General features: G+C 40.9%; 1 protein-coding gene across 2 annotated transcripts; it reads right to left on the bottom strand.

Moving 5' to 3' along the window:
- Nucleotides 1–548: 548 nt before the first annotated feature.
- On the bottom strand, nt 549–16266 carry arhgef7b (Rho guanine nucleotide exchange factor (GEF) 7b). Of its 2 annotated transcripts, XM_062381000.1 has the most exons (22): nt 15861–16266; nt 14585–14668; nt 11392–11476; nt 10971–11095; nt 10685–10889; nt 9554–9645; nt 8076–8170; nt 7458–7553; nt 6860–6982; nt 6628–6766; nt 6400–6459; nt 5986–6132; nt 5758–5844; nt 5597–5675; nt 5318–5448; nt 5009–5233; nt 4785–4878; nt 4588–4677; nt 3985–4143; nt 3563–3659; nt 3279–3333; nt 549–3087 (listed from the first exon to the last, which is right to left on the bottom strand). In XM_062381000.1, the coding sequence occupies exons 1-22, from the start codon at nt 16023–16025 to the stop codon at nt 2965–2967; spliced, it is 2556 nt and encodes an 851-aa protein (XP_062236984.1). In that variant the 5' UTR covers nt 16026–16266; the 3' UTR covers nt 549–2964. The 2 variants fall into 2 exon arrangements, with proteins under 2 accessions (XP_062236984.1, XP_062236985.1); XM_062381001.1 differs by lacking the exon at nt 3985–4143.
- Nucleotides 16267–16478: the final 212 nt, after the last annotated feature.

Genomic DNA, 16478 nt, shown 5'->3' with positions numbered 1-16478 from the left:
GCCCTATAATTAACAGCCTTTTTCTAAATGTTAGGGTTAGGGTTACAAACTGGGCATCATTTAGAAAAAACACTCAAGTTTAACTTCTTACATTTGTTTGTTTGTTGACAGAAGTCCTCATCTCCTCCTCACTGTGATAGTAAACACTGGAAAACGCGCATTTGCTTCCACCATTAAAACTGGTAAACTCAACTAAACTCTGTAAACTTCTTAAGTTGACATTAAATAACTTACTAGCGTTGACTTCCTGTCGTTTTTCGGGAGTTCTAGCTTCTCGTTTCTCTTCGTGTTCGCTCTAAACTTCCGCAGCTGCGACATTAAATCCTCATCAAGAGCATAGACTGTATATAATCAAGAGACACGTGCGTCAACCGGCGTAGCTCCAGCCGGCAGTACCCCTCTGTGACCACACACCCAGGCTGACAGGAATCTATCGTCAGGACCCAGAGGGGCGCTGTTTCCCCTTTTTGAGGAAGAGGAGACATGTCAATGAATATAAATCTGTGTTACCTTTTTTATGCAATGGATGAAGCTCTACTAGAGACATGAGTCTGATTGAATATTTTATTCAGACAAATGGGTGAAATAAATAGAGGAGGTTATGATTCTTCTCACAGTAACAACTGCTTGAAGACACAATACATTTAAGTCAGTTACTTCAGTTAAATACATAATTTATAGTCAAAAATTGGCATATTGCATTACATGGCTTCAATTAGTGTAGTTCTCATTCAGTTCATTTTGCGGGTGAAGTCTTAAAGCTGAAAGCCTCATCAGTTTACTGACGCTCGGGAGAAAACACAAAGGTCCAAGTAGAAAATAAAAAGTCTTACAAATCAAAACCAGCCGTTAAAGAGTAAAAACACAATCACAAATATAAAAATAAGAAATCGTGCTACACTAAGTTTCTTTTCAACCTTGTAAAAATCATACAAAAACAAAGAAACAATATATTTCCAGTGTTGTATTGCTTGGACTTTGGTCTTGAAACAAAAAGATCATTGAGCAGACACACTAAAGCTCCTGAAGACTGCGATGGTGTCTGAACATCGTTTCTCTGACGGCTGGACTCTTACTGGGAAATTCAATGGCTCTGAATCAGTTCAGTGCAATTCAAATGATTCCTGAAGTGTTAAATCAATCTGCTCGCCTCAGAATCAGCGACTAAATATGTAATATTTGTTAATATTGCTACCTGATGACTTTTTTTGGTCAATCGTATATTTCAAGTTCTTGCTAATTTCCAAAGCTCTTACTTTAAACAGGTCTCAGACAGTTGGGAGCATGGAGGAATGACAGTGGGTCCCCAGATTTACTTCATCTTCAAAAGGCACAGGAAACTCAAAATTCTCAATATTTCTAATAAAATAAGGAACGATTGCATTGATGGTGTTGCGCACAGCTCTCTGAAATGTCATCACTTGCTTCTAATGGCTCCCACATTGTTTTGAAATGTTCTTTCATTATTTACATTTCCAGGTTCAGTCTGTGTATAAAGATCGGCATCATGACTAGACCCTAAAAGTGACGCCAAACCGTCTTTACCCTCATTGCCGCCGTCAGTATAGGTCATAAACCCATCCTCCTCCATGTAAGTGGATGAGACGTGGACCAAACTAAAATATCTAGTTGTATGTTAAGTATGTTTTTCTCCAAAAAGATTTTCTGTGATTTTAGGTAGTCATGCTTAAAATACACTTCGTTTTTCAAACAGTTTCCATAACAGCTTGTGTTTGACAAATGATAAAAAGCTCCAAAATATGTGGCACTATATCCAGATATAGTCAAGTGTTGAGCAGTGCAAGGACTATTTGAGGCGATGCTAAGGTTCATTTTTCACAATATGAGCTTACATATTTCAAGTCATAAAGAAAAGTGATATTTGGTAGGAATATAAAACATACTGCTGGTAGACAAGATTCTGCCTAGTTTTTCTAAATTAACTGCAAAATGGTTGCAATGATGTTTCTGTTATTCTCACGCATTCTCACGCATTTAACTGCAGCTTTTGGCAGATGTATAACATTTAACAGGGTTTACGTTGTAAGCTTTCTCAAATTCACACACAGGGGTGATTCTGAAAGTTCAGCATCTGTCTTCTTGTTGTGATGAGTCTGATGAAACTGGTTCTTGCAGCTCATTTAGCTCAAACACATTTATTTTACCTTAAGATATTGCCTTCTCCATGAAATCTGAAATGGAAGCTGAGTGGAAGCTGAAACTCCCTGATGGTTGATTCCTGAGAAAATCTCCCTCCAACTTCCGTTTTGACAATAAGTTGTTTTTGATTGGATAAACTCACATTATATCATCTTCAATTCAATTAATTGAATTAATTCACATCAGACTGAGGACTTTCATGTCATCCTGTAAAATATGAGGCCACATATAAGTGCTGGTAATTTAAGGTTTAGCTTAAAAAAAAAAAAAAATTTGTGTATCACAAATAATTTATAAGCATCTTTGTAAATGTTTCTTTAACATTTGTATTTGTGAGTAAGTCGCTGCCAGTCAAAAATGTCTGTTTAGTTTTTATGAAATATATAAACTCATGTATCGTTCTAATTCATGCACCAGGTCAGTTAATAAAATACTTTCCTGGCAATGTTGAAATTTTATACCTAGTAAAAGATCTAGAGATTTTTGTGTCAGCGCTCCAAAGGCTTAAAGTAAGTGGAAAGGAGCATGACAGGAAGTGAGGTCATCATGCCTACCAGCTATTTTGGCTTCACAACTTTAAAGTCAGATGTGATGGCTTTGCTGATGGGCGGCAGGCATCGTCTCTTGGTCCAGAGTGTCGTATGCAGGGAATTGTGAGGGTTGACATGGAAACGGTGAAGACATGTCGTATAACACAATGGAGTGTTGGCCGTTTGTGTCCACACAGGTTGAACAACACTTCACTCAGGCCATTCGGTCATTTAAAGTCACATCCTGTCCGTGATGTTTGGATCCACATAGCTCTCAGAGGTTTGTCTCGTCCCAGGTTGGGTCGTCCATGCTCTTCAGAACCCTCCTGATGACCCTCTCCATCTCCTTCCTCGCTCGCTGCTCCTCCTCCAGCGTCCTCTTCATCCTCTTATTGTCCTGTAGAAAAAACAAAGAGGAGGGGAAAGTGGATGGATGAGAGAGAGGAGAAACAAGCATGATCCATCAAGGAAAAGGAAAAATTGGTTTCCCACTTGACTTAAAAACACCCAAATGACTTCTTACCACACAACTATAAATGTAAGTTTAGTAATAATCAGGTTAGTAGTGAACTAAAACTGCAGACTCACCTGTTTGAGTTCCTGAACTTCATCCTTGAGGCTGTACACAGTGTCCACCAAACTCCTGCAGGAACACAACAGCTCTGATTTACTGTGATCTACTTTACATCTGATCTACTGACACTTTCCTCATTTCCTAAATCCATATAATCATATTTATAACTTGTTAGCGTTTCATATGTTTCCTTTTTCATAGAGAAATTGATATGTTCCAATACATTTTATGGCAACCTCGAATTTTCCATTCACTATGTCTGTATTCACATATTATGTAGTTTTTGTATTTTCAGCACCTCTCCTCCACCACAGTCTGTCCGTTGCTCCTGGTTTCCTCCACTATGATCTTCTCCTCCTCTGGGAACAACATTTGAACGTCCTTCCTGCTGGAGCCTGATTGAAACAATGGCGACAGCATAAGTTATCAACCCTGCGTCACACACAACACGACAAATAGACAAATATGTAAATATCCACACAAATATACTTCATCATTCCAAGTCGTTTACATTAGATTACTATTAGAGGAGTAAAGTATACAGTAAAATGAAGTATACGCTTCCTGAAGCTATACTGATGGGAATGCACAAACACAGCTACAACCGATGCACAGGTACAGAGACAGACACACACACAGCAGGTGAGATGTTTTGGCTGATATACACGGATACACATCTATCTCTAGGTGGACGCTAGCTGCTTCTTCAATATGTCTTACGAGAAAACGAGGCAGTCCTAAAACTTGGGGCTGTCCAGATACTTTCATAATCCGAGTCCTCTGATTGGTCGGAACATGGCAGGCTGCCAGGCAAACCAGCAATGGTGAGGCTGGTGTCAGCGAGTACATGGTTGTGCATGAGGTCAGTCCCTTGCCAAGCTGTGCCATTAAGTCACCAGCAGAAGACGGGAGTTTGGAACAAACCAAATTTAAAGGTTGGGGGATGAGATGAGCGGAGGAATATAAACCATATAGTATAAAGGATTTTTTTTTTAAGGTAAACCATATTGAAACAAGGCAGAATTTATGTAAGAACATAAAAAAGGGATTTAAACCAGAAATAAATTAAAGCAAAGCAGTTTGTGTGGGATGAAAATATTAAAATTGAATAAAATTCAGAAACAAAAAAGGGAGATACAAGACAGCAAGGATAAAGGAGTTAATTAAAAAACAATGAAGGATGAAGGGAAGACATGAAAGAGAGGAGAGAGAAAAACATTGTTAGGAGAGAGCAGAGAACAAACAGTGTCAGAAATAACACACAGTAGCTAGCACTGTGTGACAATGTGCAAGTGATAATGGTGTGTGTGTGTGTTCGCTTACTGGAGTTGAGAGTCTGTCGTGTCTTGGCGCTGGTGCAGTACGCCTCGATAACTTTCAGTATCTGAGCGTCCTCCTCTAGAGCTGCGGTGCCTGAAAGACAAGGACGGGACAGGAGGACGAGTGAGGACGAGTGAGGACGAGTGAGGACGCACCGCTCGTGCATAACACTGCCTTTAGAACTGCAGTTATAAACTTACTCTTTCTGACAGTGAAGTCCTCTTCTGAAGGTTTCCTTTCTGGCTTCCTCTTCGGGAGCAGCTTCTTCATGTTTTTAGGACTTTTGCTCATATCCTAGGGAAAAAAAGTGATTGGAATGTTAACATTCACACACAACTCCAGAACATTTACATTGTGTTATTTCAAGCAAATGAATATTAAGGAGAGGTGTCCTGACTTATTTTAAAGTGTCATTGAACAGCACCTCCTTGATGCAGAGAGCAGCGCACGGCCGAAGCGGAGGCGCAGGGCGAAGGCAGCTCAGGCTCCAGGGTTTGGGGGTGCTCGGTGGCTCAAGGGGCCCCCACATTGGGTTGCTTCCGTGAGGCGTCCCGTATGAGGCGGGATGGGGAAGGGTGTGGTAGGTGTGTCCGCTGCTCCCTCCACGGGATTCAGAGTGTCTGGTGGGAGTGACCGTGTGGGACGGCAACTGGGAGGCGGCAAGGACACGTTAAAGAGAGGAGCAGGCGGGTAAAGAAGTGGATGAGGATCGAGTAATGAACAAGGCACTTACTGTGTGACAGACGGACTGATGCTTGTGTGCGTGTGCGGCTGGAGTGTGTGTGTGTTTGGTGAGAAGGTCCAGCCATTCCTGTAGTGCCTGCTGAGTGTTACACGCCACCTGCATCCGCTCACTCTGAGCACCTGCAAGACAAACAGAAACATGTGTAATATTATCAACAAAATGTAAGCTATAACTTGAGCGTGAGATCCAATTCAACCTAGATCCTCACAGGTATCGAATGCAATGACAAATCTGAAATGTCCACGAGGTAAAAGAGAGAGGGCTGACCCGATATTTCAAAAGCGTTCTTCAGGTTGTCTCCGTCCTCTATTCTGGAGATGAGCATCCCTGACAGTGGCATCCTCCCCTACGCAGAAACACAGGGTTGATAAGTTGACCAGAGATTTAGATAAATTGAGGGTTTAAGTTTAATCTCATGTGAAACGCACCTGATAGATGAATCCACTCATTCTCATGCTGGCAGATAGAACGAGCAGTGTGTGAGGGAAGAGGACGAGGTAGCGTTCGTTTGACTCCTGAAAAACAAAAAGGACACACTGCATGAACAGAGTCGAAACAATACAATAGCCTGAGGTAAAGTAATTAAACAAAACCAGCTGAAAGAGCAAACTATTGTGTTTCAGATGGATAAAGCTGTTCAGGTTTTCTGACGGTACCTGACAGTTCTGCGTGTGGACCTTGGCCTGAGACATGTGCTGGACGGGGCCGAGGGTTCTGATGTCATCGCCCTCCCAGTTTCTGATTGGCTCAGTTAAAATCTGCAACTCCAGTTCCTTCCTCTTCCTCACCTCCTGACACTGAGCCTGAACACACACACACACAAAGTATCATACAAACGAACAACAACTTTTCGAGATACTTTACGTTCATTTTTGTTAGTTGGTACAAATGCACACACAAGTCAGGAAGTGGATTTACTTGAGCAAAAGCTCTTGTTTTGGCTCTTTCAATATCACTGATGTGCTAGAATAGTGGTACAACAGGTGGTAGTGAGAAATATGGAGAAAACAAAACTACAGCTACAGGTTTAACTGAATGGTGTGATAAGCTCTTCTCAGTGTGTGTCTTACTGAAAGGGTTTTGAAGGCCGCCATTGAAGCATGGAGTTCAGCTCTGTCAGGGTGTTGGTCCTGCGATAAAGACAAAAAATCAAAAAAACATAAAACATAGAACAGAACAGAATATGTTTGTATACATGCATGGAGATCAGATCATGGTCATTGTTGTGCTACTTAATATCATCTGAATCTTGCCAACTTTGCTTGTTGGTTCATCTGAATAGACACTGGCGGACTTACCTCCATGTGTCGGTCCAGTTCTTTCAGCAGCGTCGGGTATCTCTGCAGTCTGGTGAAGGGTTTACTCAGACTCGTGGTCAGAGTCAGGATCCCTGGAGTGGACGCCCCCTTTGACTCCATGTACTCCCCGAGCGCCTCACTGTCACATATCACACTTACATTTATGTTTCCTGTCTTTGTCTCGTGGTTTCTAAACGTGCACACACAGTTCTCACTCATTCTCTGACTGTACCTGTGTTGTGTGAGCACATTGACAGCAGATGGGTGGCTGGAGCAGTAGGCCACGTAGAGGATCTTCATCTGGGGAATCAGACTTAGGAAGAACCCCCCGATCTTCTGTTGGCTCTCTGGGAGTCTACACACACATGACATGTCAAAATTAGACAAGAAGCTGCTTCTGCTGCCATTTAATCACACATACAGAATACACAAAGTTGCATGACATATTTAAGGACAGTGACATGAAACTGATCGTGCCTGATGCTGCACTGCCTCGGCAAATAAGACTGCTACTTCAGTCCCCCACTAGATGTCTCTGTCACTACACTGACTACATGATGCTTCCCTTAGGCCGTCTACGGTCTGTGCTGCTTTGTTTTGATGTGAACCTGGAGGGATGCATTATTAGTTTAACAGGATGAAACACATCTGCAGGGTAGAAGGAAAACCTAATAGTGGTGCCTGAGTCACACTGTGGTCAGTGACGCATCTAAGTAAGAAACAAAGATTATTCTGACTATTTTCAATCTGCTGGTTATTCTCAAATCCATAATTTTCAAATCGAGAACAAATAATCAGATAAGGCATACAGATGAGAGGGATGTACTCACTTTGTGTGCTCCTCTAAGGACTGAACCAACATCTGCTGGAAGGTCGAGATCTCCTCCAGATTTCCTTGAATGTGACCAATGTCGATGCTGCTGAGTCTACACGGCACAGGAGGAAGAGAGGAAGAGAGGAGGGTCATCTTTCATAATTCAAACATCTTCTGTGAGTAATCCTGATTAATTCGTATATTGACAAATTTCTGCATTTGAATTAAATCTTTTGTGGAATAACCGATTTAGCATTAAGATATCAAGTCAACTGCAGCCACATCAGAAAGATATTTATCATTATACTTGAGAGGAACTCTAATTATTAAATGGTGCCAGAAATAAATCAGATCACTCAGATCTTGTAAAAGTGCATATTTGATTAATTCTACATACTGTAGATCAAATGAAAACAGGATGGCTGGAATTCATACAATAAACTATAAATATTGCAATGTGTATATGTGTATAATATAGTATAGATGTGGTATACAGAATATGTATATGTACACTAAATTGTGGGAAGATAGGGCAGACAATATTGGTATTTCAACAGATATGCTCATGTGTGTCACTGCCTCTAAAACACGACTATGATGAATAAACAATAGAAAAGGGTAAAAATAACCGGACCTGTCTGTTGGGTGAAGAGAGCGCAGGTATGAGCCCAGGAGACTCTGTAGTTCTCTGGAGTATTCAGTCTCTGCTTCCAGGATGTTCTGCAGGACCTGACACACGCACACAGAGATAGAGATTTTATTTTTATTTACAGTGATAGTAAAATGATATGAGCTTCCATAAAAATCCCAATTCCCATAAAAAATATTAGCACACTCTTATTTGGAAATTTTTTAATATTTCTTCAGAAGGTGGTGATACAAGGGATGGGCCTATCCTGAGTCCGTCGAAGCTGTCAATCATAATGTTTCATTTCATTTTGACCATGTGTGTATCAAGAACTATGTAAACTGACAGAAACATCTTTGAGATTGATGCATTTGATGTGTACTTTGACTTTTTAGTTAATTTAGCAACTGGAAATCCATCTGAGCAGTTTGTTTTTTTGGTGGAGGATGTATTTTGTAAAAGGCTAATGGATGGAGATATCAGATCCTCTGGGAGCTGGAACACAGTACCTGTATAATGGGCCTTACTCTACTGGCTAATCTCGCATCAGGAATCTCACAGGAACAAGGTTTCTGCTAATGAATTGCAGCATCTTAGACTGATGTTGTAAAGGCCAGACTGCCACTGCAGCACTGACATAAAATGAAATTAAAGCTATATTTTGTAAATTGAAAATTTATATTGATGTCAAGAGCATGAAAACATTCACAGACAAAAAAGCTTTTGTCCTAAAGCTCTGAAAAACTCTATGAGAAAAAGGACCAAAACTTCTATATTTATAATTTTTATCCTCTTTCATTTATGTTTGGGAACAGCATTGACTTCAGGCAGGGTCTGTGTGTGTGTGTGTGTGTTAGCATATCTGTGTGTGTGTCTGTCTGTCTGTGTTTGAGGGACACTTAGGTACTTCGACCAAAGAATATGGACTGTCTAGAGTGACTGTGCAGCATGTTACATTATTAAAACGCCCACACAAAAACACTCACGCACACATGCATGCACAAACACACATGCACACAGGCAGGAGACAACCCTGGGGCAAGGCTGCCCCAGAAACCACTGAAATGGAAGCAATAACCTACTTTACATCTGCTGCACTCCCACATATTTATAGATGGCACATGCAGTACTGCCATGCAGCCACCACAAATCAACACATCCTTGTACACACACACACACAGAGACAACAACTACACGATCATTAATTGGACGTGTGGATGAAAAATAATTGATTGTAAAACCAGACACACACATCCATTAACTGGGTTCACTCCAGCAGTCTAAGTCTAAGAGCTACATGCAGGAAATTATTAATTTAAATTTGTGGTCAATGGCATCTTCAAAAATTCTCATTTCTTTCCCATTGCATTTCAAACCTTCGGCCCAAAACCTCTACGTTCTAACCCAAAACTATTTGGAATAACAATAATAATAATAATCAACAGTTGTTGCAGAAACAAACATGGTTACTGAATGATGCTCACCACGTTGTAGTACGTCTTACTGATGATCGTGGTGTCGAAACCCTTGGGTGGACTTTTTAGGGTCCCAGACTTTGGCTTTTCTAACGTTTTATCTGAAAACAGACGCAGGGTTTAAAAAGGTCAGTGGCAGGGATGGAAACAAAAATAAAGAAAATAAAATGGGTTAGTGTTAGTCATACCCTTCAGTTCACTATTGCTCTTTGGAGATATTTCAATGGAAATCCAGAGGAGTAATGACTATTCATCTAAATCTCAATTCTGACAGAGCAAAGAAAGCAAATAGCTATTTGAAGTTGAATCTGCAACACTTGCACTTGTACTTGTTTTAAAAAAAAACAAAGAGGCCTTATTCTCTTATCCCCTATGATCCAGGAAGGTCAAGTAGTTAAAACAGGAGAAACCTTTATATTCTATTCATCTTTATTTTGTCTAAGGTTTCTTCTTCTTCCAAATGCAGACTAAGCCTCCCTGATAGAAACTAGCTTTATCTCACAAATAAACAGGTCCCACTGAATGGTCACTGCATGACCTGTGCTGCTACTGCTCAGTACGTCGGGAGCATGGTCCTTGTTTGCTGTTGTGAAGCTTTAAGTCAGGAAGTTCTTTTCTATACAGCACCTCAGGAACTTCCTGTCATTGTGTGCTTGTGGAGCTTCCTTTCTTGTTTCCTGCCTGACGCAAGACTAACCAAAACAATCAGACACAGGGAAGTGTCAGTCGTTGAATATTGGAGCCATTAACTCCAGAGATGAATGGGATTAGAATCTGAATCAAAGTAAATACTACACATGTTTGTGCTGCTTACACTATGTTTCATGGATAATTAGTCTACTTCATTAATCAGTAAGTTATTAACAGTAAGAACAGACCTGGAGTAAAGTCGGCCGTCATGATGTCCATCTTTATATTCAATCTTTACAATGCATTTACATTAAAAACAACATCTTGTCTTGCAGTGTTCTGAATTAGCTGCAGATGAAAAAACCAGTGCATGTTCCAGGTGTTAACTTGAGACATAGAAACAGGAACAGTAACCAAACCATCTACTGGGGCCAAGACTGAGAAGACAGCTCATTTTCTCCCCACTGCTCTGAAATATAATTTGGGGGAATAAACCAGGGCTTCACCCACCACTTCCTTTCAGCTCCCGCACATAGTTACTAGGGAACCATCCGGTCTTGCCGTTGTTCGAGCCTTCCCACCAGCCCCCATCCTCCTGCCTGCTCACACTGATGATGTCACCCTTGCCAAAAGAGAGCTCGTCCTCATTCGTCTGCTGGAAGGGGAAGCGCGCCTTGAACAGCGACTGGACACCCCCACTGCCCTCCGACATGTCCTGGGAAGGAGACAGACCCCCGTCAGTGTTTTTTTCTACCATTACTTGTTAGTGGTTATTGCAGTTGTCATGGTAACTCACCAGGCTGCGGTACTGGGGCTGATGCAGTTTGGAGGAGCGACTCTGAGTGTTGAGAGAATCAAATGACTTGATCCTGGATGTTGAGGAGTTCGACTCAAACACACTGTCCTCAGAAACAGCTAAATCTGCCAATGCACAATATCCTGATTAGTAGTTGTTAACTAGTTTTACAAAATAATTATAACATCTTAAACTGACGGGACATTATACTAAAACTAAAAAGCTTTTATCAAAATAAAATTACTTGAACTTGATAAGTTCTTGATATGCGTTTACACTTTAGAATTATTTCGGATTAAAAACATTTCAAATATACATTCATAGAGCACAATTTACTGCAAAATAAAAGCACTGCGAAGAAGAAAAGTGTGCTTCAAACCAAACACACATTGACACATTGACAAAACATCAATAAACTTGCCTTCAGTAGCTTTGTTCAGGGCAACCAGGCAGTTCAGCACCTTGGTGAAGTTCAGCCCCTGCAGGAGGTCGCTGACCTCGAAAGGCTAAAGGAGAGAGAACCAAATGAAGAACATGAGATGCGTCTTAGAACAGCGATAACACTGTGTTGAGGGGTTCGAGGCAGGAGAGACCAAGTAAACACATTCATTAAAAATTCATGGAGCAACGTCACAAAGCTTTCTGACATTTAAACGCAAGTATCTCATGCAGAGAATGTTGTGATGGAGCAAGAGGAATCAGGCACCAGCCCTTTTATATAGAATTGACCTGTGATACGACCCTGAACCCATTCGCTGACATTGGAATATCTATTTACACTATTTTATTTGGTGTCTATACATGAACCGTATTGTTTAAGTTCCCATCTGTGTCTCCACAGTGGCCCATTGTGGCGGTCTCATTTTAAAAAACAGATAAGGTGTTATGCATAAGAAAATTACTTAGTCTGCTTAAAACTGAGGAAACACTGAGTTTAGTGGAGGTTCACATCTCTGCTCCAACTGGAGTCTGGATCAGGATTACTCAGTCTGAGCTCCCCCCTTGTAATCTCCCCATCACACACACACACACACACACGCCATAATCAAAATACCTCTGAAGCCCCTAATCTTGTGTGTACTCCACACACTGACTGACTTCGATGCTCCCAAAGTGTGAAGGTGCAGCGATCTGAGCCGTAAAAGGCTAAACTGAAATATTCTGATTAGAAACTTTACAAACATTAAGTTAACGACAAGAAATCCTCCTTTTCTTCAAGTAAACTGAATAAGAACTAGTGTTTTTTAAGGCTATCTTCGTCTAAGAAAAGATCCACTGGACGTGATGTATACACACGCGTCCTGATTAACGTCAGAGCAGCGTGGACGCAACAGCTCACACACAGGCACTTAGCCAACATACAGTTCGAAGCTTCTCTCTTCTCCTGCAGCAGAAATATGTTACTGTAGCATGCACAGGTTTTATTTGTGCTTCTCCCGCGATCAATACATTTGATTAATACTTAAATCTGACACTAAGATTGACATGTAGCAAGTCAGCACCAAAGACAGGCGCCTCTACAGTGCACAGATCGTTTGTATGAATGAAGATTATTGATCTCTAGAGGAATGTAATGGGTTTGAGTGAACAAAGACCCCAAGACGCAGGATGTCTCATCCATAAACCATCTTTTAAACGTACAAATCTTTAAATTGTAATTGTTTTCATGATGTTAGTGTCTTCCTTAAGATACATAGCAATAAAAAACATGTGTGATTGGTCAAACAGCTTACCTACTAACAGAGCGCTTGTTTTAACGCCTTAGAGGAGGCACACTAAATGCACCGGATCAATATCTCCATCCGTTTAGGTTTAATTAATCGCAGCAGCCGAGTTAATGTTGCCGATTGTTATTCTGATTAATCGTGCAGCTCTGTTAAATCGTGGAGTCAGAAGACATCTGCGCTCACACTGTCCCTCATGTAGTCCTCCTCCCATTGGACGGCCGGTCTGGCTCGTCCTCTGCTCGTTCCGTTGACAGTCTGGGAGAATTACGGCGCTGATGTCAGCCGGGCTGCTGGTTAATGGAGGCCTTGGCTTCCAGCAACATGGCTGACATGGCTCTAATCAACCTGATTGGAAATATCCACTGGCTGCCCGGCGTGTTGCATTACATCAGCGCATCCCCCTCCTCCCTCCATTTCATCTTCTCATTCTCTTTTACATTTCTCCTTTACCACAGTTTCAAGTCGTTCTTTCAAAGCCTCTTCTCCTCATCAATTACATTTTTGAGCTCTGGAGACAAACCTTGTTAAAAAGGTCTGCAGCCTACACAATCTGATGTTTTTCATTATGACTCCATGTTTTTTTTACATAAATTACATCAATAATGTGTGTGTGTATGCGTGTGTGTGTGTATGTATGTGGTGTCACTTCGTACCACAGTACTCAGTCGCCCCCTTTCACACCCTCTGTTGTGCAGGATATAAAATGGTTTGATCTACTGTTGTGCAAACACACACACCCTACATGTCCTTTTGAACTCTGATAACAACACAGATATGATTTTGATAAACACTTCTATCTTGCGTTCAGCATTTCAAACTTGTCTCACAGCTTCTGTGCATGATTATCTATTGTTGCCCACAAAGATTTAATCTAAGTAACAAAGACTTTTGACAGAACGAATACATTTAAATGAAGACCAATATTCAAATATTCAGAATCATCATGAGTCATGTATTAAAATCAGGTTAATATCAGAATATTGGTGTCCAGTGACTACACGAAAAACTCTGCTGGAGCCAACAAACCTAATAATCACCAATAACAACACTATCTGTGCATTTCACCATCATAATCATGTCCTACCAGAGGGAATTGAATGCTGTGATATCCAAATAACATTTCATCAGAATTATTCAACAGATTCCCACAAACGCAGCATTATTGATCAGCCTCTGCCTCTTGTTTCCATAACTACAAAGGAACTGCATCTCGTTCTCGAGCACATCAACACAGCATCTTGTTTGAATCAAGAACTGAAGGTTATTAATGGGAACTCCATTTTAACTCTTTCAATAACTAAAGGACAGAAACTACACAATGGTTTCATGCTTTTAAACCCTTCATTCTGTGATAATAATAATATATATATATATATAAGGACAATGTTTCTTCAACAAATAAAGTTGTACCTCTTTCTATCAGAGCCACAGGTTATAATTATATGCAGATCTCAGTGATTAAAAGTCGTCTATAAATAAACACATTAACACTTATAATGATTATATTATAGCAGACTTCCAACATTTATAATAAAATGAATATTTTCCCGAATGGACCCTGTAGGAACGTTGATTAATGTAAAAGTAGCAGAAGGAAACGTGTGTTTACAAGCTGGAGTGATGGGTAAACAGAAGGTCAAGTGGTAGAGATGATTTAAAAACTAATCATGGCAGATTACGATGAAACAACTGATAACGAATCCCCACCACAGCCATGTTTAGTCGTGACTTCTCGTCGGTATAAACCGGTCAAAGAGGTGAGATAAACAAGTTGTGGAATCGGTTTTAAACAACACGTGTGATGGTGTAGATGTGATGGAGTCGGTTTCCTGAGCCTCATCACGTGTTGAACACATTCATCAATAGGTTTTAAAGGCGTCAGCTCACCTCCACACAGAAAGAGCCGCAGCCCTTAATGAACTCTCCGATGTTCCTCTGACAGTCGCTGTCGCTCCTCGGCTCCTGGAAGAACTACACACCGGAAGTGGCTGAATTAGCATCAAAACACTGAATGCAAACCTGAGTATTACACTGGGAACCAAGGTGTTTTGATGGTTTTCTGCACGGTAACAGTCTTACTCCAGGGTCTGATTGTGCACCTGCCACTTGCTGCTTGTTTAAGACAAGCTAGCCAAAGAAAGAAGCAATATTTCCGGTTTAAAGCTTCAAATTAAAATAAAAACAAAGACGTTTTCTATCATTTTGTTGTTAAATTTGAGCAAAAACGACATTAACCACATTACAACTTTTTATTACAGGGAGTTGAAACCTACATGTTTGTAGACTGGTGTGTCTCTAGATGTGGAAGAGACAATAATGTAAATAAACGAGCACAGGACGCGATCCAGAGACGCTGACATGTTTTATGCTTTTATTTTGAAATATACGTGTCCTCACTATGTATTGAGTCGCAACTAACTGAGGTGAACTTGACTTGATATCCACAATCTCCCGGGGAAGTTGGATAAGCCAAAGGAGGATGTGACGTCGCCAGGTTCATAGTCCAGCTTGTGTGTGTGTGTGCGTGTGTTTGTGTGCGTGTGCATGGGCGTGTGTGTGTGTGTGTGTGTGTGTGTGTGTGTCTGTGTGTGTGTCTGTGTGAGCCCATATTACATCTGTACAATAAAGTTGCTAGTTTGCACAATAGTAAAAAATAGAAAAATTAGTCTAGATTCAATATAATAATTGTTTCCCTTTACTACAGACATATTTGCCCTTGTTGTCACAGGAGTCATATATATTGTGTGTCGCTACATACAATATATATACATTTATATATTTTAGAATATGAAAGCAAATGAGCATGCAACTGACATAGATTGCATCAAATTAAATTAAATAACAGTTAAGGTAATAAATTAAGAAAAATAAAGTGGAAAAGTAATGGTGAGGATAGAGTGTAGACTGCTGTGTTTCAAGAAATATAATTATTAGTAAGAATATAAGTCCTAGTAAGTAATATTAAATTATGAATAAACTATTCTTATAATATATTCACTTATGAAAGCAATTTTTTGACAGGAGCCTTACATTTATTGAGTTGCAGCCTAATTTAGTTTTTGTTCGACCTATAATACTTTCATGTTGTTTTTCATAAGAAATAAGGCACATTTTGTAGTATTTATTGTGTATTTTTTTCTCCCTCCGCCCTCCATGCACTCACTTTGTCCACCGTCCCGGGTCGGAGTCGCTCCAGCAGCCGGCACAGCACCGCTCCGTCCTGCAGGGACGTCTGGAGGAAACCCTCTGGGTCCGAGATGCTCTTCTTGGGGGACTCCAGGACCCCCAGCGTGATGAGCCACGTTACCGTCTGCTCGGCCGAATTCATGGCTGAGGGTGTGTGGTGTCCTGGATCAGCAGCAGCAGCAGCAGCCGCAGCAGCAGCAGTCTTCCTCCTCCTCTTCCTCACTGTCTGCTCTCTCCTGATGGTGTTTCCAGAATGAGAGGGGAGGCTCAGTCAGCTCCACCTAGTGAGAACATCAGTCAGTCCCGTTACTCTGGATGGATCAGCCTCAGCTATTAATAGGAAACACGCACAGAGGTGGAAATGAGAAATAAAGCAGCTTCCTTCCTTTACAAACACTCTCATGTTCTGCACTGCTATATCTATCCTTCTCTCTCTCTCTCTCTCTCTCTCTCTCTCTCTGCGCGTGCACAAATTAGCAACAACATTAGGGTCAAAGTCGCCACTGTGGGATGTGACTTCCTTTCATGACCTTCAGTTTAAAAGCCTTCACAAGCTGTTGTTCACGATGAAAACCATATGATGATTGAAAAAGAG

This window comes from Platichthys flesus, chromosome 22, assembly GCF_949316205.1.
Source record: "Platichthys flesus chromosome 22, fPlaFle2.1, whole genome shotgun sequence".
Classification (NCBI taxonomy): domain Eukaryota; kingdom Metazoa; phylum Chordata; class Actinopteri; order Pleuronectiformes; family Pleuronectidae; genus Platichthys; species Platichthys flesus.
The sequence above is the reverse complement of the archived record's forward strand: the minus strand, read 5'-3'. Positions and strand labels throughout refer to the sequence as shown.